The sequence below is a fragment of the Manis pentadactyla genome, chromosome 5 (assembly GCF_030020395.1).
Source record: "Manis pentadactyla isolate mManPen7 chromosome 5, mManPen7.hap1, whole genome shotgun sequence".
Classification (NCBI taxonomy): Eukaryota; Metazoa; Chordata; class Mammalia; order Pholidota; family Manidae; genus Manis; species Manis pentadactyla.
The window spans coordinates 153,734,664-153,755,558 of record NC_080023.1 but is presented as its reverse complement, the minus strand read 5'-3'; the positions used below and the strand labels follow the sequence as shown (position 1 = coordinate 153,755,558).

General features: G+C 47.8%; 1 protein-coding gene across 6 annotated transcripts in view; it reads right to left on the bottom strand.

Moving 5' to 3' along the window:
- The window catches only part of DNMT3B (DNA methyltransferase 3 beta), a 37,846-nt gene continuing 16,951 nt past the window's right edge, over positions 1-20,895 (bottom strand). The window contains exons 5-22 of one of the 6 annotated variants that reach the window (XM_036924698.2): positions 20,270-20,395; positions 19,411-19,620; positions 18,087-18,245; positions 15,999-16,106; positions 14,935-15,079; positions 13,093-13,218; positions 12,903-12,947; positions 11,661-11,740; positions 11,216-11,328; positions 10,590-10,773; positions 9,877-9,961; positions 8,714-8,859; positions 8,268-8,358; positions 7,800-7,948; positions 6,882-6,967; positions 4,063-4,132; positions 3,180-3,298; positions 1-1,567 (exon numbers count right to left, since the gene is read on the bottom strand). In XM_036924698.2, the coding sequence (XP_036780593.2) occupies positions 1,426-1,567; positions 3,180-3,298; positions 4,063-4,132; positions 6,882-6,967; positions 7,800-7,948; positions 8,268-8,358; positions 8,714-8,859; positions 9,877-9,961; positions 10,590-10,773; positions 11,216-11,328; positions 11,661-11,740; positions 12,903-12,947; positions 13,093-13,218; positions 14,935-15,079; positions 15,999-16,106; positions 18,087-18,245; positions 19,411-19,620; positions 20,270-20,395 (2,184 nt within the window). In that variant the 3' untranslated portion in view covers positions 1-1,425. Of the gene's footprint in view, positions 1,568-3,179; positions 3,299-4,062; positions 4,133-6,881; positions 6,968-7,799; positions 7,949-8,267; positions 8,359-8,713; positions 8,860-9,876; positions 9,962-10,589; positions 10,774-11,215; positions 11,329-11,660; positions 11,741-12,902; positions 12,948-13,092; positions 13,219-14,934; positions 15,080-15,998; positions 16,107-18,086; positions 18,246-19,410; positions 19,621-20,269; positions 20,396-20,895 lie in introns of those variants that run through there. The other 5 variants (XM_036924699.2, XM_036924700.2, XM_036924703.2 and 2 more) reach the window with 5 other exon arrangements.

The following is a 20,895-nucleotide window of genomic DNA, read 5'->3' as shown; positions in this document are numbered from 1 at the left end:
ACAAATACTGATTTTAATTCAACATAAGGTAAACTCTAGGCATCAGTCATCTTTCAGCCTAAAAATCAGCAAAACTGTTGAAACAAGGCACAATTTTTCCCCATACTTGTTATGTGGCTCCAGTTACAAAAACAAAAATTATGAAAATGTTAAAACATAAAAATAGAAGTCTGAGATTTTTTAAAAAGTGTATAAAAAAAACTGCCATAAAACCTGTCAAAGTTGTTCCTTTTTTCTACAAAATAGCACCAGTAAGAAGAGTAAAAGGTGTTAAAAACCATTACGACAGCATTTCTGAAATGCAGCTTATCTGACCTCCCATTCCCCCCTAAAAATGACTCATCATGGAATAAAAAAGGACTTTAAAATCTCTGGAGGGAGGATTGAGCTTTTATTGCAGTTTTCCCCTGCCATCTCTTAGATGATGGGAAAAAAACAGCAAATGTGCTTCTGCCCCCCGGCTGCCACAGCTTGAGATTAGAAAAAGGCTGAGGAATCAGGGAGTCATGCTTGGATCCAGGGACCCACGCCTGCAGAGCAGTCTGGAGGTTGCATTTTTTTTAGGTGGGGGAGGGTCTTACCTAAGCCGCCTCCTTCACTTCCTTCACATAGGCAAGAGAGAGGCAGTGAGAAGCCATACCTGTCTGCATAACCTATGGCAGCTTACAACCCAGCCCACCCCTTCCTGAGCTCCCCTAAGGGTCCTACTGCAGTCACTGGGAGGGATTTAGCTAAGGGTGGCCCTGCCCTTGGGTCTGTGGGGAAAAAATAGCCCTGAACGCGATGATGATGTCATCCCTGCTGAAACCATCACCACTGTGGAAAATTCTCTAACATGGGCCCTGACAGGAGATCCCAGCCCTTTACGTAACGGAGGCCAGGGGAATGTGCCAGGGAAAATTCAAGACAGACATAGACATCATTTTCTCTTCTGCTAGCCCTAGAAAAAACTCTCGGGCCCTTAAAATGTCCCTTAGCTACCTGTCTTCTACTGCACACTCCCGGAAACAAGGAGCCATAGACGTTTTTAAAAATTAGTCTTGCAGTAACTGTTTTGGGTGATTTTTTAGCATTAACCTGAGTATTGAGAGGCTGTTGGCACTGTGGTTTTGGTTTCTTAGCCATCATTTCTGAGCGGTAAACCCAGGAGGGAAAAAAAAGCCATCTTACTACCTACTTCAAGTTTTAAAGTTTTAGGAGAAGACAAAATGAGCACCATGTTTGGCCGCTCCAAGCGACCAGGTCTGAACTGTGCACAAGGAGGTGGCACCATGGGCTCCCCCTGCCAGGAGGGGGTCAGGCAGCTCTCTGCTCCCGCAGAGGTATGCAGTGGGACCACACACAGCTGAGCTGAGGAAGGGCAGAGCCTGGGCTGCACCTCCTGGGTCCTGGCTCTGCCCGGAAAGCCCCCAGCAAGCCTGGTGCCTATTCACAGGCAAAGTAGTCCTTCAGGGGAGCGAAGAGGTGTCGGATGACAGGCACACTCCAGGACCTCCCAAGCAGCTTCTGGCGGGCACCTCGGCCCATGTTGGACACATCCGTGTAGTGTACGGGAAAGCCGAAGATCCTGAGGGGGAAGGGGCACCAGAGTGAAAAGACAGGGAGTCAGAAGTGCTCCCTCCAGCATGCTTAGGGCCTCTGGGAGATCCTCACTTCCGCCAACACAGTGCCACTCTTTCTGCCCTTTGTCCCGACCTTTCTAGGAGGCCCACCGGGCCCTCACATGAGCCCTCTCTTAACCCCCAGAAGTCAGGTCCACTGGGTCTCTAGAACGCTAATGGTCCTGAGGGCATGGTCCCTGTATGAGGACCACGTGTCTTCCGCATCCCCCAGCACTAGCACTGAGTGCCTGGCACATACTTGGTGCTCAAAGGACCTCTCCCAAATGAATCAGTGAAAGCACGCCAAGGCAGGTGAGACGGACAGCCACAAGACAAGACACGTATCTGTCTTCACACCACAAGATGAGGGAAGTTAGGCAATTTCCTTATAAGGGCATTCACAAAAATGGACCTTATTTTCAAACATCACATGCTCAGATAATTTAACATGAGTACATAAAGTCCCCCTACATTTTTTTTTCCCTCTTCAAACTCAGCCCTGGGTCAAGAGCCAGGCTGGTCTTAATGGCATATGGCAACCAAATATACCGAGAGTCTCCTTTATGGGGTTCTACCAGGTCTGGTTGAAGGATACAGATACACTGGAGCTCATTCTTTCCCAGGTTTACAATATAATACTAAAATCACACCAACAGGCCACAGGCCAATGGCTGAATGGTTAAGAAAACTGCCAAAGATATAACACCTCAGGCCTGTGTCTTGCTCTGCAGACACAATGACAGCCACCAGCACCAACACTAGTATCAGAGGTCCAGCCCAGCATGTTAGGCTTGGGTCTCAAAATACAGGATCATCCACAACATGAATGGATGAGGTCACCCACCAGTTGCTGTCTACTAATCAGAACTTTTATACTAGGAAATCTTGTTACATCAAAGAAAAAATAAAACCAGCTGTAGAATTAAACTATCTGGAATGAAAATATATAGTGTAGCAACTCCTCGGACACAGAGCCAAAAACGCAAAGAGGAACAGGCATAGACCTTACTGCATTTCTAACAATAAGAATAAATAAACAGGAAAAGCAAATGAAGAGAGAAAAAAAAAAGAAACTAGAATAGGAGAGCTGAAATCTAAGAGCTCATTCTTTGAATCAATATAGATCAACTACCAACTTAGCCAAATAAATAAAAGAGGAGAAGACGGACTGTGGCTAAGTAGGAATCAGCTTTGGAACAAGCAACTTGGCAGAAGGGATCTTCTGAGACAGAGCAATGGTATGTCGGTGGACTTTTCTTGAGCTGGTTCCTTGCACATCCTGGTGTGCCAGCATGTTGGGGCAGGCAAATGCCAGGACAGCTAAGCCAAAATAGACAGATGGTGCTGTCTGATGACCTCATGTTTCAGATTCCTCACCACCACCACCCTTCCGCCATTTCTGGCAGAAAATAAGGACAGACTCTGAAAAAGATACTATTCCCAGTCCCACTAACATAGGTCAGTGAGGCTATATATTAAGGCAAGCACCTGCCCATTTGTGCTGCTTGTCTTAACTAATGTTCTTCCCCTTTCTCTCTATCTGCATGATTTCCCCTCTCCATGTGCAGCCTTGCTCACCTTTCTAGCTCAGTGCACCACAAAACATCTTCTTTCCCATTCATGACAACAGGGAAAAGTTGGTTTTTCCCCTGTTTGATCGAGTTCGACTTGGTGGTTATTGTCTGTACTTTCTTTAACTGGAGAACAAAACGACATCATAGAGTGAGCACAGAACGAAGGGTTCTGGGTTGAGTCAAGGCTCAGAAGCACCTAGGGAAGATGGAGGAGGGAGGGCAGGTAGAGGAGAAAGGGTGGCAAAACTGAGCTCACAGAGGGCATGAGGAGTTGGAAGGCCAAGAACATTTTGTGCTCCCCACAAACACCAAGTTAATGAACAGGAAGGGCCAGCCTCAGAGAGAACAAGAGAGAAACAAAACGTGACCATGAATGAGATCACACAGGGGCCAAAAAAACACCACAGTCATTAAACAAGCAAGATTAAGCAAAGGAAAATCCACCCACATTACAGAGGAGGATGGTCAAATGGGGTTTAAATGAATGGAATTTAGTTGATGTAAACATTGGGAATTATGTTTATGGAAGTCTTAATATAATTATCAATGCCTTAACAGCACTTTTCTTTTCTTGGAGGCAAAAGTATACTCATGCATTTCTCACTGGGAGGATGAGCTAAAATTATCTTATCTATGGAGTACGCATTCACAATTGTAAAGTCTAGTTGCCTTTTCTCACAAGTGATTACTTGTTTTATCAAGAACCTCTCCTATTCTTGAAAATGGGACAGAACAAATTATATGGGGAAAAGAGAGGCCCAGCACCAGGGAGTCATGTGTGGGGAGGGACAGAACAAACTGGAGACCAAGGTCAAGTCCCCGCTTGGAGGTCACCAAGTGTGTTTCCCCAAGGGCTGAGGCACAGACCAGTTGTGATCACATCTTACCTTTGCTGTCCTATTGAACTCCAGGCAGTCCTGCAGCTCGAGTTTATCATTCTTTGATGCTATCACAGGCCTGGGAACATCCAAAACCCATTACTTTCTACCGACTATAAAGGGGCCTCGGCTAGGCACCTCCCAAGGTGGGAGTGAGGGCCCGAGGCTGCAAAACGTGCTCTGGCAGTGAACTTGCTACAAATACATAATAAAAATGACCCTGGCATGAGCACAAGCCTGTGCGCCAAAGCCAAAGACAGACGAGCCCCTTGAGGGGGCAGGCCAATGTCCAGGAGCAAATGCTCCCCTTCCCCAATGTTATTAGTCAGTCAAAGCTCTCCCACTGAGAAGAGTAGGACAGGGGCAAGCACAGTGGGAGGAGTCAGGAGACCCTCCAATCCCAGCCCCAAGGCTCACTGGCTGAGTGAGTGACCTTGAGCAAGTGATGCCTCCTCTCTGGGCCTCAGGAGCTTGGGTTAGATCTCTGTGGATCTGCTGCTACAAACAGTTCAGCAAACCCATGACGTGGTGACTTGCTGCTGGGGATGTGGCCTCAGGCTTGAAAGACTTTTAAAGGTACAGGTAAAAGGACAAGGACTTTAAGGACTATTAAGTGGGTACAGGTCAGAAGGACAACGGGTGATTCACGAGTAACTGATCACCCTTAGCCTTCAACAATGACTTTCCCCTCGGACAACCTGAAAACAGAGGCAGAGCAGATGCTTGAGAAGGGGAAGGAACAGAACTTTAGAAACTGAAGTAGTTAAGCAGTTCCAGAGCAGAAAACCAGCAAGAGGTCGAATGCACAGAGCTGATGAGCACCACAGTGACCCCTGGGCAACTTCAAGGCCAAAAACATATCAGATACAGGAATGGATGTGGTGCCCACGGAGGGGCCACTGAGTCACACATAATTCTCCCCTAGATTCTGGCAGAGACTTCCTCGACCTCACCACCTTCCAGGTTCCCAATGCCACCCTTTCCCTGTTACCAACATTTCCATGAACCTAAGGGAGTTGAGGGACCTTGGGGACACAGCATAGCCCTACCTTATATTTATTCTGGGACTGATATCTAAATAACCAAGGTTTTTCATCTGAAGGCTAGGTTTGGGTCCATACCCTTGGAAGATGCTGGAGTCACCCATCCAAGAGCCCCCCAGAGCCCACATGGAGCTGCTCAGCTCTTATCACAATCCACACAGGCAACTATGGGGCCTCTGCTGACCATCTTTCCATCTCACACCCTACCTACACCCAGTGCGTCAGCAAAGTCTGCAAGCCCTACCCTCACATCATTTAGAGTCTGATTCTTCCTGTGGGAGTTCCACAGGACACCCCAAGCCACCATTCATACTGTGTGGTGTCTGTGGAAGGCACACCTCTCAGAGCACAACAATCAGCTAGCCCTCCTCCTCTGCATAACCTACCACCTCACTGGTCTCCCTTTTCTGCCCTCATGCTGCTGTAGTCTGTTCTGCCACCACAAACTACCATGAACCCATGACACAATACATCTGCTTGAAAGCTCATGTGAATTCCCACCTAAAGTAAAGGTCAAGTGGTACCATGACACACAGGCCCCACAGACTTTGGCCCATACTTCTGAGTTCCCTTCCCTCCTGTCCCAGCTACTCTCTGCTCCTAGAACATTGTTCTCTAGGCTGGTCTGAGAATGTTCTGTCACCTGACATCCCTTAGCCTCTTCCTCCTGCCTGGAATGCTTTTCCCTCAAAGAGCTGCATGGCTTCATTCCTTCATTTAGAGTCCTGCTGGAATGAAAAGGCTGCCCATCAACTCTTCCAATGCCACCCCGTTATAGCCATGACCTGAATCATTTACTGACTTATCTACCTCTCCCCCATCAGCACATCAACTCCAAGAGCCAAGACAGATGTGGAAAGTGTTTGCCACTTAACTGGCAGCATATACAGCAGTGCCTGGCATGGATTGTTGAGTGAGCGCAGCCTACTTCACTCCAGACAAGGACACTGCACCATTTGACTGGCTGATTAGCCAAATAAAAATGCAAGATACCTGACAGAAATCCTCTAAGCTATTCCAGCACTTCCTTACTTCTCTCCACACTTTGCTAAACAACTAAAAGTTATTATGTTTCCAACACTTCCTTCTAAAAGAGACTTTTTATAAATTTAACTCATTTGCAAGTCTGGGAGGACTTATTATCATTACATTTCATACCTTAATTAGCAGGTTGCTCTCCCTGAAACCACATATAGCAGATAATTAATCCTCAGCAAAGCCACTTGCTTTATGGCTTTCAAAATCGAAGAACTGACAAAAAGCTGGGGAAAGTTCTTGGTTGACAGAATCTGAAGGAGATGGGTTCTGGGCTACCAACTGTTAGCTCTGCCACTTGACTGGTCATACCACAGGCCTGGCCCAAAGTTCACATCATCTCAGGGGCAGGGAGAAAATATAAACAGTTCACTTCCATTTCCCAGTGGGGCAGCAACTGGGAGAAGAGGTAGAATGCACATGTATTAGTACCACTGGCTGGGAAGAAGAAACAGTGCTCCAGCACACCACACTTCCAAGAATCAGGCCATGGGCAGGGCAGGAGCCTGCACTCCCTACCCTGAGGGATCCCAGCCTGAGATTCCCAGATGGCTGCTGTACATCATAAGAGGCTTTAACCATAACACCAGAGATGGGTCTGATGCCCAGGTGTGGCCATTTCTCAGTAGGTCCAGCTCTTTCTAGAAGGTTCCAACATGTGTCTTTCTTACAAGAGTTGACGGAGAGAGCTTACATTATTAGTTGTATTTAATCTGGCTGTTACCTGTCCCACTTGGAGCCCCTTGTTACCTGTTCATCCCAGGTAGGTTGCCCCAGAAGTATCGGGCTCTGTGAGCAGCGGACACTTTGATGGCATCTATCATCACTGGATTACACTGTGGGGAGAAAGAAGAGCAGCTGCTGGGAGCCTACATCAGAATTCAGGTGGCAGCCAGTGGGGCTTGATCTGGGCAATTGACAGGGCCTGTCCCCTTGCTGTGGAGGAGGTATGGTTCCTGCCAGGCTGCTACAGTCCCATCAAGGATCTGGCTGGAGGATATAGCTAGTGTCCCCACATTGATGACGGATAAAGAGACCAGACTGGACTTGCTGCTTCTGTGTGACAGATTATTATAGAATGTGCTATGTACAGGTGGTAAAGCAGCTCAAAATTGGAAAGCTGGCAAGTTGAGGTACTGGTTGTAGAAACGCAGTGTTAGCAAAAGGTGGCATGTGGAACCCATCTGTCCAGTTCACACAGCATGATAAAAGACCGACTAGCCAGTTCTAAAACTTCTCTAGCAGACCTTATGCTTTAAAGTTTTAGGGGAAATGAGTTAAGTATATAAAAAGTATTTGCTACAATGCTTGATGCATATTTAACAGTGGATAATTAACTTGCCTATGGCCCTAAAGCAGCAGTTCTTAGAAAAAGGATGAGAAAAAAACTTCCTAGAGTAAAAAAAGTTTAGTCACATCTCATGAGGCCTCTAAACATTGGTGATGGTTTCATCATCTGACTTCAGTGGGGTTTTGGGGCAGGTTAGAGGTCAAATATTTTTTCGTGTACTAAAGAAAAACAGTCTGCTTGATTCTATCACTCTTGGATCTGAACATGCCACCCCCTCCATCAGGAACCCAAAAATCATTCTCAACATTGGAAACACCCACAAACCCATTACCAGCAAGGCCTTCCCCAACCATGTTGTCTTGACAATCAGGACTCACCTCCAGGAACCGAGAGATGTCCCTCTTGTCACCGACTTTCATGGCTACCACATTCTCAAACATCCAGAAGAAGGGCCTTTCATCACCCTCCTTGGGGCGTGTGTAATTCAGCAGGTGGTAGAACTCAAAGAAGAGCCGGCCTGTGCCCTCTAAGCCCCCAAAAGAAGACAGTTGAACCAGGTTCACAACCTTCAGCCCACCCCTACACATTGAGATCAAAAGGTTCCCAAAGAACACCCTACTAAGACTGACACCCTACATCCCTCTACCTATAGTCCTTGAATGACTGGGGACACAGGCAACTGCAGGGCAACACTTATTAGCATCTTTGGGGACGGAGGATCACGATGGGGCATGTACAGAGCTGACAGGTAATGTTAGAAGCAAACAGCTCCTCAGGTCACTCCTCCTGGACCAGCACTCAGGTGACTTAGTCTTTTGGAGCCACCAAAAAGACAAGATGCTCACCATACAGGCCTTTCCTGGCAGGGTTCACATTTGAGAGATCATTGCATGGGCTTCCACCAATCACCAAGTCAAAGGGGCCCCATTCTTCAATCTGCAAGAAAAACAGGCATGCTTAGGAAAGGCATGGTGTTAAGGATAAAGGGAAGGGTAGCCTGTGTTCAAGATAACCTGTCAAGAAAACCCACTTGGTCAGTCACTTAAGTCCCCCAATTCCACATCTAATCCAAGAAAACCTCATGCTCAGGATTCCCTAAGATCCAAATCATTTGCATAGTTTCCAAGTTGTGGGTCTTGGCACAACAGCTTGATATAACCTCAGGTTCCCTTCTCCCAAGACTCTGGCCATGGGGAAGGTGAAGACATGGCTGTGAGACGTGTGGGATGTGGGGAGTGGAAGAGGAAGAGAGGGTGCTGCAGAGCCCCCGGGGGGTGCAGAATGCCCTCACATTTCTCTTTGTGATGTTCCTGACGTCATTCACATATTTGATATTGCCTTCATGCTTAACAGTTCCAACGGCAATGGACTCTTCACATACTTCAGAGGCGATGTACTTCTCCACTTTGATGCCCAATTCTTTGAGGACCAAGTATCCTGTGGGGGCCATGGGGGGACAGAAAATGCATCAGAGTTGTCCTGCCCAGGGCCCCTCCCTCCCGTGATTCTAAGCCATCTCCAGAGCTCAGAGCAGACCCAGCAAGGACAGGATGGTCCTCAAGCAAACTTGTGCAGATGGCACAGAAACAGCACACAGGGCCATACCAGGCTCTCTGGATTGCAGTTTCTTCAAGACACTGTGTATGTGTAGTGAGTATGGCAGCCCACTGGCAGGACCTATTAAAGCTGACGGGAGCATGGCTGATTCCCCAGCACCTACCACCCCAGGATAGTTAAAACAGACACACGGACAGGGATCTTTGCCAAAACCATATTTAGAAAAGAACTCATGGCCTGGTGGCAATGGCCTAGGCTTAGTCCTACTGAGGGTTATCTGTGCCAACACAAACAGGTCTTAAGACCCAGCAGAGTGGGAAAAGCAAGCTGTTAGCAAACACCAGGGAGTCATTAAAAGCTGTCAATGTTTTAGGCACGTGGACACCAGTGTACACATTAAGTACAAATGATGCTAAATGTACAACAGCTCATTTCCACTGCTTCCTGCTTTGGTGAACATACATCCCTAACAACGTATCACAAGGCAGTTTTAAGGATTAGATAACTTAAATCAGACAAAGCCCCCTGGGGCAACATGCATGTTAGTTAGGCTTATTCTATACACGGGGAAACCTGTGGGAATGGGAAGGAACCAAGACCGGTGATATTAGTAGGAGGAGCTGCCTAGTTAATCTCAATATATCTGTGCTTACGGAATAGAAGATAATTTTCCAAGATACGTGCATGTGACAAAAATAATGCAACAGCTAAGATATATATGCCTTTACAAAGGACCCAAAAGTCAGGTGGTGAAATGGTGGAGAGGTATGGGGAGAGAAACAGGGAACCAGTAGTTTTCTCAGAACAAGTGATAACAGATAATCCCAGGGGTGTTTCTTGGCATTGACGACACACACCTGGGCCAGGTGAGCATCCCTAGGCGAACCACGAACTCACCTGTTGCAATTCCATCAAACAGGGACAAAACCCGAATGGGCCGCCTTCGAGCTGCGGGAATTGCAGGGTATAACTTGGGGGCTTCCTGCAACATTAAAGAAGGGGTCAGGGAGGTCAAAGCACAGGGGGAAGACTCATCATCTGAGGGGAGAGAGGGCTGACCTTCCTGGGGCGTGGGAGGGCACAAACCCTGCACTCTGCCATTTCCTCACTGGGATCCCCTGAGGAGCTTTTGTCTAGAATGGCCGTTCTATCCTTGGACATGGAACAGATGGGACTGATACCCATGTACACACACAAAGACACGTTACTCTATGTGGGAATGATCTGGAGCCTCCCACAGTGAACTGCAGAATGGAGCCCAGGACAATCCACTCCCACTAAGATGCAGGAGTCACATCAGCCACAGTTCCCTTCTCCCTTCAGTTCTACTAAGATTGGGGCTGGGTTGGTTCTATAACTCTTTCTTCAGCAGGTCCTTGAAAATCCACAGAACGAGAGAGCGACGAGGTGGGGAGAGAGCACTGGAGAACCTGAGAACTGTACGGAGGACATGTCATTTAGCCGGGGCTCTGAAGTTGGAGGCTCTCAGATGCTCATTTGTATAATGGAGCTTTATTTCCATCAACTCTTTTGCCAATAGACTTCCAGAGCATTCCAGACCCTTGAAGCTCTGGGGTAGATGGTGCTGGGGGAAGGGGCCTGTGGCTTACATATTCGAGCCCCATGTCACTGGTGAAGAAGGCCTGCAGGCGCACATTCCAGTCCTTCCTGCGCCGCAGGACTCCATGACAGCGCTGCGGGAGGCACATGTAGCAGCTCCAGGGCTCCTGCAGCTTTGCATCGGCTGCCGTGCCTGCTCCCACCAGCACCTCCAGGCACTCCACACAGAAGCACCTGTGCCCAGCAGCAGGGGAGAAGGGGCACCTCAGCCGTCAGGCAGCTTGCCTGTGTAAGCCCCTCTCCCTGGGAGAAGGCGCCACACTGCCTGAAGCCTTTTTGGGACCCCCAGTTGCTCCTCCCTAGGGGCTGAAGGCCTGTGTCCTTCCTCATTCGGGTACACTACTTTGTCCTTAGATCCCCAAGCACCCTCAGTCCACATGCTCTTTGCACTGAAAAGCTCTCCAAACCCCCCACAAACTGGCTGATCTCCAGGGAGCCTTTCCCACCCTACTTCCCACCTCACAGACATAACCTCCTAAGCACAACCCTACATCGAGGACCTGAGAACCATGGCCCCTGCCGAGTATAGACTCGAGGCCCTGCCCCAGAATCAGTCTGGCTCGCAGTCCCACGAGGGAATTTGGGCCGCTGGCCCTGCCCAAGGCCCAGAGCTTACCGGCAGCAGCTTGTGTTGCTGCAGAGCAGCAGCTCGCGGCCCTCACAGCACACGGTGCAGTAAGACTGATAGCCATCGTCGTCGTACATGTAGAACAGCTCGAGGAACCGGTCCTGGCAGCCAGAGAGAAACGCCCATGAAATCGGAGACCAGGGACCACCAGGCCCTGCTTGCTGGATGGCTGAGGCCCTAGGACGCAGCCACAGAACAGGTCACTTGTGGCTTGGGGCCCTTTCCAGGAACAACTGCATGCCACTACAGATATGGGCTGCTCTGCTGCAGCACCCACCCCTCATAGAGTGGAGGGTGGAGCTGCTGGCCCCCCAGGAGGGCTTTCCTACAGCCTTCCCTAATGCCTACACACAGGTGCTTTATTCTGGGGAAGTACAGGGAGTTGTAGACAAGGGAAGGGGCAGGAAAGTCCCAGATGGGGGGTAGGACTTACCCGGCACGTCTGGCAGAGGCCACCCTCAAAGAGAGGGTGGAAAGACACGGGGTTTTTCCTACCACAGGACAAACAGCTATCTGTAAGAGACACAGGAATGCTGCTTGTGGCAATTACGGTCCCAACACCAGCTGCCACGCCTTGGGTCTAACTGTTCTGGGATATTTACTCCAAGCTAGTGATATGCCAAGGATTTCATGATTTGCTCCTTTCCACCATGCTTCACAGTTGTAGAGATGGAGAAAGGCTAGTACAACAGCTCCAAGCGGAAGGTCCCATAAGGCAGCCAAAGGCGTGTGGCCCAGAAGGAAGATGTGGGGCAAACACTGAGCAAGGGCCACTCTAGCAGAGCAGCGTGCCCAGAGAGCCTATATGAGTATCTTGGAGACTCTTTAAAAACTGGGGCTTCAAGATTTGGTTCTGCCACCAATCTGCTTGTTGTCTCACCAGGATAGGACTTACCCATAACCAACCCTATACACAGGCTGCAATGTCAGAACCCTGCCTTCCCGCTGTATCAGCAGGATCAGCAGGACTGATCCACACCACTGACCAGGTAAAGGAGGGCCTTTGAGAGCCCGGCCAGGCAGACTAATAGGTGAAGGCAAACTGGGGAATGGGAGAATTATGGGTCAAGGGTCCCAGGATTATCAGAGACTGCTCCAAACCCAAGCTTTCCCCAGGGTTCTCTGGGTCAGGGGCTATGTTGTTTTCCTACCCAGGATTGAGTAACCACTCAGTATTTGTTGACTAAAAGGACATCAGGCTGAGGAATCAAGGGGTCTCTCCTTCCTCACACATTCTGAATTCCATTAGATACATTCAGGGTAGAGTTTCAATTCCAGTGGCAATCCCAGCTGGGACAAATGGCCCAGACTTAGCTTGAAAGCTTGACAGTAGCAAAGTATGTCTGCCCTTCACCTCAAAGCCAGTTTCATTTCTTGTTTGGGAAGGCTCAAGATGTCACAGATCACAGCATCAGGTTTTGGGTTCTCCTGGCCACGATGCCCTCATTTCCATTCTGCCCCAACCTGACTTGACACTTACCTTAGGGGCAGAATCTGTCTCTCTTAAAATCAGGCAACTTATCCTATAAAATGTAACAACTGAGATGTCCACCCCTCAGCCGGAGGTCCAGGCACAGCACTCTGGGTTTTGCCCCGGCAGGACAGACAAGCAGGGTACGGCAGGCCTTGAGTACTACATAGGATGAGGGGGTGGGCCCCATGGAGAGAGCATTACCTTCCAAGTTACTCTTATTGTTGGTAACATCCAAAGCCATTTGCTCTGTTGGGAAAAAAGAAGGTCAGATGGGGTCAGGAGCCTTACTGCTCAACTAAACCATACTCCCTTGCGTAGTGCTCACCACCCAGCCACTCCTCCTGATAACCAGTGATAACAGACCCCCAGCCTCCTCGCTCCCCACAATCACCTCGACTCTGGTCCTCCTCTCCTCGGTCTTTGCCGTTGTTATAGCAATTTGTCTTGAGGCGCTTGGGTGGGGGGCAGTAGTCAGAGGTGGCCGAGTCGTCGGCTGTGCGCCTTCGGGTTTTGTTCTCTGTGGAAGGTAAGGAGATGACAGCCGTGACTGGGTAGGAGGAGGGAGCAAGGAGAACACGAGCCTAGGACAGGACCATGCTCTGCCTAGCATCAGCTGCATCTGGGGCATAGCATGGACCCACACTGGAGATTGTATGGAGCCTCTATGGGCAACTCAAATGAGGACAGAACCCAAAACCCCTCACATACCGAACACGTTTATAGGGTTTTAAACAGCTCCAGGTGCAAAAGAATACATCCTTATAGGCCCAGCACAATACAGTCAGACAAGGTTTAGTGCACAGCTGAAACCCTGATAGCCTGCCTGTCTGTGATGCCTAATGCTAGCTGATACCACATGTAGCTCCAGAGCATTTGAAATATGACTTGTGTCTGAATTACATTTTACATTTAACTTTAATATAAATTTTTAAACTGCCAATTGATCCAATCAACTAGTACATTTGGAATACCCTGGACATGTGAAAATTTCGAACAATTTGGACAAATCAAGTATTCATAATGAAAACTTAGCATCCAAATTAAGATGTTGTAAGGCATGTAAAATATCAGATTTTGAAAACAATACTAAAAGGAAATAAAAAATTATTTTTTATACTGACCACTCGGAACATGTGTTGGAAAACACTGGATTAAATTAAGTGCTTTACTCTTCTCAGTGTGTGATACTAGAAAAAATTTTAATTATATTCATGGCTAGTGTTTTTATTTCTACAAACCCCATTTATATTTTTATTCAGTCTATAGGTATAATCTATAAGGGACATGGTTAAATTTAACTTTGCCCCTAGGGAAGAAAACTATGCAGCCGTTAGAAATCATAAGGACCATCAGTGACAAAATGACATTTGACAGTGCTTAAACAATTAATACTGAGAAATAAAAAGCAAGCAGGAACCCAACTAGTGTACAGAAAAGGCTGGAAGGATGTGCACACCCAACGTTAACCTGAGGGGCAGTGTGAGGGTTGGGAGTGAAGGGGTGGGTCAAAGTTCAAGTTCAGGTTGACTTTTTACAGATTCGATTCTTTTCCAGTGACCACTATATATGCAAAGAAATTGAAAGGAAGTGCAGAGAAATGAGTGCATAGTCAAAAGACCCGAAGGGAATACCGTATTTCCTTGATTCTAAGTTCCCACTGCCTGCACGACGCACCTTCGACTTATTAACCACTTTTTTTGGAGGGGAAACAAAACAAAACAGAAAAAACTATGTTAAATGTACAGACTGGAAGCAAATCTTGAACTTCAGGCATCCCAGATCTCCTGAGATTACAACGTGAAACCACACTTATCTTATAATGGAGGAGATCATGGTATTGGTCAAAATGTTCCAATAGGTGATGTTTCTTGAATGGAGGTAGTTTATGGGTTTTTTGGATCTGTTATTTTTTAAACCAGTAGCAGACCTTAATTCTTGTTTTCTTTTAAAGAAAAGGTGCTAGTGAAGAGTCCATTTTGACCTTGTTTACTCAAGTTTAGAACAGATTCAATCCCAATTATATGTACTTGACCTTCAGCAGTAAAGTGACCAGGGAAGCCAGAAAAGGCTGGGCTGTTTGTTTTTCCATAGCCCTGAGGGTTCATAGGGTTGAAGAGCCCCAGGCTAAGTGGCTGCTGGAAAGCCAGGGTGGGTGTGGAACAGACTAGACGATACCTCCCAAGGGCACTCCCACCAGCAGTGGCAGTAGGTGCTCACAGTGACCCATTCCCACCTTGTCGCTTATTGTTGGGTTTGAGGCCCTCAATCCCGGTGGGCTTAAAGCCCCCGTGGGCCCACTCCAACATTGGCTTCAGCTGGTCTTCCAACGAGTCTCCAGGGCTGCTGGGGAAGATCTTGCCAGCTCGCACCCTGGCTTTCTGCCGAGATAAAGTTGAATCTATGATGAACAGATCACAGGATCTTGCTAGGCTATACCCAAGGATTCCCCCAACAGGGGCCTGCATTCCCCTTTACACTGGTCCCTTTCATTGCCGGCAGCTGTCCTGAGTTGTGGTATGTGACAGAAGGAGGGGCCTGTGCAGGGAGACAGGAAGGAGGCCATGGAGAGTTCAAGTCCTTTCACATAGGCCCCAAATACGACCTCTTTCCAGTAGGGACCTCAAGTGGTCAGTTCCTTCCTTCTCAAAGGAAAGAAGATCGGAATTAGCCCTGCCACTAAAGATACAGGGGAAGCATCAGACAGTATTGTCTCCTCGCCAGTGAAAGCTCCACATTTCTTGTTTTATTTCCGCTAAAGAAGATGTACAGGTGTCAGTGTTAAGTCTTATCTCAGAAGCATCATGAGGATTTACATATCTAAGCACAGAATCTGGCTCATAAATGCTGGACAAAGGCCACTGACCTTTTCAGTTGCAAGTCAAGGTGGAAGGAGGGACGGAAGCTGATCTCAGACAAGGGGAAGAGGCAGCTGGACTCAGATGCTGCCCAGTCTTGGCCCTGAACCACACCACTACTCAAAGGAAGCAAGCTGTGAGGGCCCCGGAAAAGCTTATCCACTGGGTCCTACCTCGAGGGTCCCCCCTTCCTCATTTAACAACACCAACAGCCACCAGCTGGATACTGGGGTACATGGGGAAGTCTCAAGCCCCTTCTGTCACCCTTCCCAGTCAGGCCCAACAGACTACTCTCAGGTTTGTAGTCACTTCCTCCCTTGTTGCCCTATCCTGTCTAAGCCATCCTCACCCACACTGTGGCTTCAGCTGGCTTTCTGTATGCCTCTCTGCTTAACTCTGTTCTTGGGGCCAGGTCTTTACCACCCACTACTGTGTTTGTTACCTCCAGTACATGGTACAAGGCCTTCCTGTAAGAGACCAGCTTATTGAAGGTCGCCAGGTTAAAGTGCTGGCTGAACAGCCCCAGGGCCACCAGTTTATCCGCTGAGACCTGAAAGAGAACACCAGCATCAACATCCACCTACAGCCTGTGTCTGGGGTGCCCTGTGTCTTTCACAGGGTTATTCCCAGGGATCAAGTTCACAGATTCAAAAGAAGAGAGAGAAACAGAAAAGCAGAAAGTATAAATGGTATATAGACTCCTGATGCCACCTATAGCCAGAGGCAAGGTGGACATGCCACTTCAAGTATGACAAAGTATGATACTCTGAGTGCATACAGAAAATGCTCCCTGTACTGTGTATTTTGAGAGCAAATGACCCACAGGGTTCCTGGTGTGGGCTCCTTGCAGCTCAGTCTTGAAATTTGTGGTAAATGCTCCAACACTGGAGGTTCTGAACATCTTCATTCCTCCTTCGTAAGCCTGACCAATAGCAGTTGTGGTTACTTCACTATTTAGCCTTTTATTAATTGACAATTTAACATGTTTAGAAACTAGTACTTGGCACGGAGTAAGCATTTTTATTTCTCATGATCTGTTGACAGGTGCCTGCCGCTGTGGCTAAATATCCATATGTTACAAGTCTCATACCCCATGTCCCCAGGCCATGCGTGAACTAATCAGGTTGCCAGTGGAAAGTAATGAAACTGGGTGTTCAGAGATGCTGCTCAGAATAGAAAGTCACACGACAGTTCATTGTCCATGGTGCCTGCTTGCATCTGCTAACCTCCATTTTGCACCTCTCAGCCTGACCTCCCATGAGGGGGTGTTACCACCGTTTGTGAGAAAAAACTGGGGCTCAACACAGTCATGCACTGAAATGCTGGAGCTGTTCCCAGCTCCAAATCACTCCAATGAAGAATGCAGCCTAAGCACCAGGCCACACACACTATAATTCCAACCCATAATGCTAGCAGCTCCACACCTCATCTTATTAGCATCGAACCCAGTTCTGGAAAGCACAGTTTATTTCTAACAGGGCAAAGCAATTGCAAACAACCCATGCTTTTTCATTTCACAGAAGTCACTGCCCACATCCCTGCAATTAGACGCCCCAGACATTGGTCCTTCTGCTCCCTCCGCTGGCCAAAGAGAGCAACTGCATACAGACTATTCCCCTACCAGGCAGACTCCAGGTCATGTTATTCTGGTCCTTTGGGGAATCTCAGTGTTTATGACAGATGGCCCTGGGGAAGCCCAAAGCCCAAATCAGGGGAAAACCAAAACCTCAACTTGACACCAAATGCCACACATGTACGAGATGATCCTTCAGTCCCACGCCTGCCTCTATCCCAGCCCAGCTTGCTCTGCTGTTCCTCACCTGACCTCTGGACATGTTGAGGGATGGACTAACATTTCCAAAAGAGACCATCACAGGCAAAGTTCTGTCTACTCCATTCCAATCAAAACCAGGAGAGATGCCACCTAAACAGTCTAATACATGCCCAGCACAAGCTCTTAGCCAGCAAATTATCATCTGGTGAATGATAATGACTTAAATGAATAACCAAGAAACTCTGAAATCATCACTCTGCAAAGAACTTAACCAGGCAACCGCAGACCCATCTCTATGGCCAGCAGGGGATGCCCCTCACCCCCCACCTCTCCAGGGCTAAATGAAACCCAGAGGCAGAGACCACCCTTCCTCTCTCTTTCACTCTTCCGGACTTTTCACTGAAGAGCTTTGTCTGCCCAGGTGGCCATTCAAGACCCCTTAGAATTCATACAGGTGACTGTGCCCCAGAGAAATAAAACCAAAAGAGCACTGTGGCCATGGATCCAAAGGGCTTTCCAGCTTTTTGTCTCCTGTAAGAGTAGACTGAGCTCTGGGACCCACAAGATCCTATTTTTCTGTTTAAGCCAGTTAACAAGACGTTTTTGTCCTTTCTGAGTACACAGAGTCAATCATGGCCTCATCCACCTGCAAGAAGCAGTCACAGGCCATTATCTTACAAGGCAACTGTAAAAGGAGGGGAAGGAAAGCATTGCCGATCTGCCGACCCAGGAGAGACTGCCAAAGCCTGGACTCACCTCTGAGAACTTGCCATCACCAAACCACTGGACCCACCGCATGCCGGACATGGCCTGGCGCTTGGAGGTGGCCTTCCAGGACACTACCATGGCAGGCCACCAGGAGAAGCCCTTGATTTTGCCCCACACGAGGTCCCCTATTCCAAACTCCTTCCCATCCTGGAAGAAAAAAAACATATGAAGGAATCCCAATGAGGCAGACCACCTAGACCAAGGAAAAATCCTGACCGCCTTGCTGACCCCAACAACAACTGCCTCAGGGTCCAACTCAGAGCTGTCTGCAAGTGCCCAGCACAGCTCCTCAGGAAGTTATCACCCACTCCTGATATTTCATGGTTGAAAAAACATGAGTGAAAATGACTTGAAGATATGGGCCAGCGGGTGGGCAGGCTTGACTGTTTGGCTGTTTGGCAGGAACATGGGTGTACTGTATCAGATCTGTAACATTTAACCTAGGATGTGGGAATGAAAACTATCAACTAGAAGCTTACAGGAAATAAGATTAGAGTAAAATAATAGCAATTACCTGTATATATTCCCACCACAGGCCATCAAATGGGCTATTAGAAAGCCATCAAAATATTTTTAAAAATTTGGACATTTGCATAAGCTTGCCATGAAATGAGATGTCATGAGGACAATCAAGTTATTAACATATACATAGTCTGCTGTACACAGAAGAGAGGGTTTCTGCACCATATATGTACTTACATATGTAGCAGTGCTCAAGTGACACAAACCACCTCAATGGGTGCTTCTTTTTAGCACTCATTTCCATAACCACAAAATTCTGAATAAACTGAGCTCAACAAATATTTGTTGAAAAACAAATGAATTAATACACCTTGACTTTGTAGCCCCTTTCAAAACTGAAGATGTGAATCTGTTACAACTTCAACAATTTGTCTGACTTGTTTCTACACACTTTAAGATATTTTAATAAATATTACCCCTGTCTCAATTTTTCTCTCATGTTTTTCATCTGTCATTTTGCCTTATGTTCTTAGACATAATTGGGAACAAAACACCAGATGATAATACAATGCAATGATTATAGACATGAAAGTGAGGTGCCTCTAGTTCCTACTGAGTGAAAAAAGCCAGTCTACAATCATATGTATAGTACAAATATGTAATGTTCAAAAATATCAGTAATCAGGTGCTTGAATTTTGTCTGGGAGGTAAGTAGGGTAAAGGAAGAACTATGTTTTATGCAGAAATATATATGGAGAATAAATTCAAATATTATAATAAAAGTGACAAAAATCATAGTAATAGTAACTGTGTTTGCTTTTCTCTTTATTCAAGCCCTTCCAAGTGGTACCTGATACTCGGTGCTGTCTGCATCTCTACCCTCTACATCCACCTGCAGGGACTCTGTGTTCTCCTGCTGGCTGTCCTGGGCCAGGCGGGCGTAGGGAGTACTGCTGCTCTGGGGTACCACATCGTCATCTGTGAGGTCAATGGTGAGGTAGGGGCTGGCAGGGGATGGCCACGGCGTGCCTGCCAATGATACTGTCCTCCGCCTCAGGGACTGTGGACAGAAGGACACATAGCTTGGGCCACAGCAAACCAAGTGGGTGACCAGACAGCAGTGGTACCCCAATTGTTTCCCAGGCAAGCAGAAAGAGTGAAGACTAAGTTAAGGAGAACAGAGACCACCAAGGACGGTTTTCCAGGAACAAGTAACCCATAAGTGGTGGGAGAAAGCAACTTGCACCTGAACAGAGGCATAAGGGCAAGTGATGCGGAGAGGCTCCCAGAGTCAAGCTCAGAGAGGGCCACTGGTCTCCGTAAGTGCTTACTGTGTGCCCAACCTTGCAACAGGAGTGGAGAGTTGCTGTAACCCCTGGGGTGGCCTCGAGACAGTCAATGAAGATACTAGGGAGACAAGACAGTTCTGGAAGTCAGTGGTTTAGAGCTCATTCAAGGAGGGGCAAGAACCCAGTCAACCCGGAATTTTCACATTCTCACCCGAGTTCCATCCAGGTTCAGGCTGAGAGAAATCAGGCTTAAGAAAAGCTTACCCAGTACCCAGGAGAGAAAGGAGAGCAAGACCCTGAAAAGGAGACGAGTGCAAAGAATGGAAACAAGTTGTCACCAGCCGTGAGCAGTGACGCGGTGAGAGAGGCAGCTCTCCCACTTAGAGTCTGGGGACGGGGTCTGAGCATCTGGGAACCAACCCTGGTAGCTGAGAACTCCACGGGGGATTCCTCCACGTGACTGCGGCCCTGCCGGCCTCGGGTGGACCGTGGGGAGGGCCTGTGCCTCTCCCGGCTGGAGGCAATGTTGCTATTTCGGGTTCGGACCTGGAAGCAAGAGAGGATAAGCACGAGGCCTTTGGTGACTGGAAGCACGGAGGCTCCAGCAGGGGGCCAAGAGGCAGTTTTAGGTCAACAGAAGAAAAAAAGAGACATTAAGTAGTGGGGGGACTCTGGAGTGGCTACTTCCCACCCCAAAACTCTCCAGCTAGTGAGATAAGGGAATAGAGAAATCAGCAGTGCCGCCCGACAGTCCACGGCAGATCTCACTCTGCCTGTCACAGCTGAAACTGCTACCTACAAATTAAATTGAAAAATAAAATCTAAGTCTACTCTAAACCAAACATTTTTTTTCCAAAAAGCTTTAGAACGATTGTTACATTCTTCAGGAAAAGTGCTGGAGCAAAAGTGGATGAGGAGCCCTTAAATTTCTGTCTCAAAATGGCACACACTTGGGTGTTGCAGACCTGTGTTCAAATCCTGAAAATGAGAGTTAACTGTTTAACTTTGGGTAAGTTACTGAAATCCTCTCACCTGTAAAAGGGGAT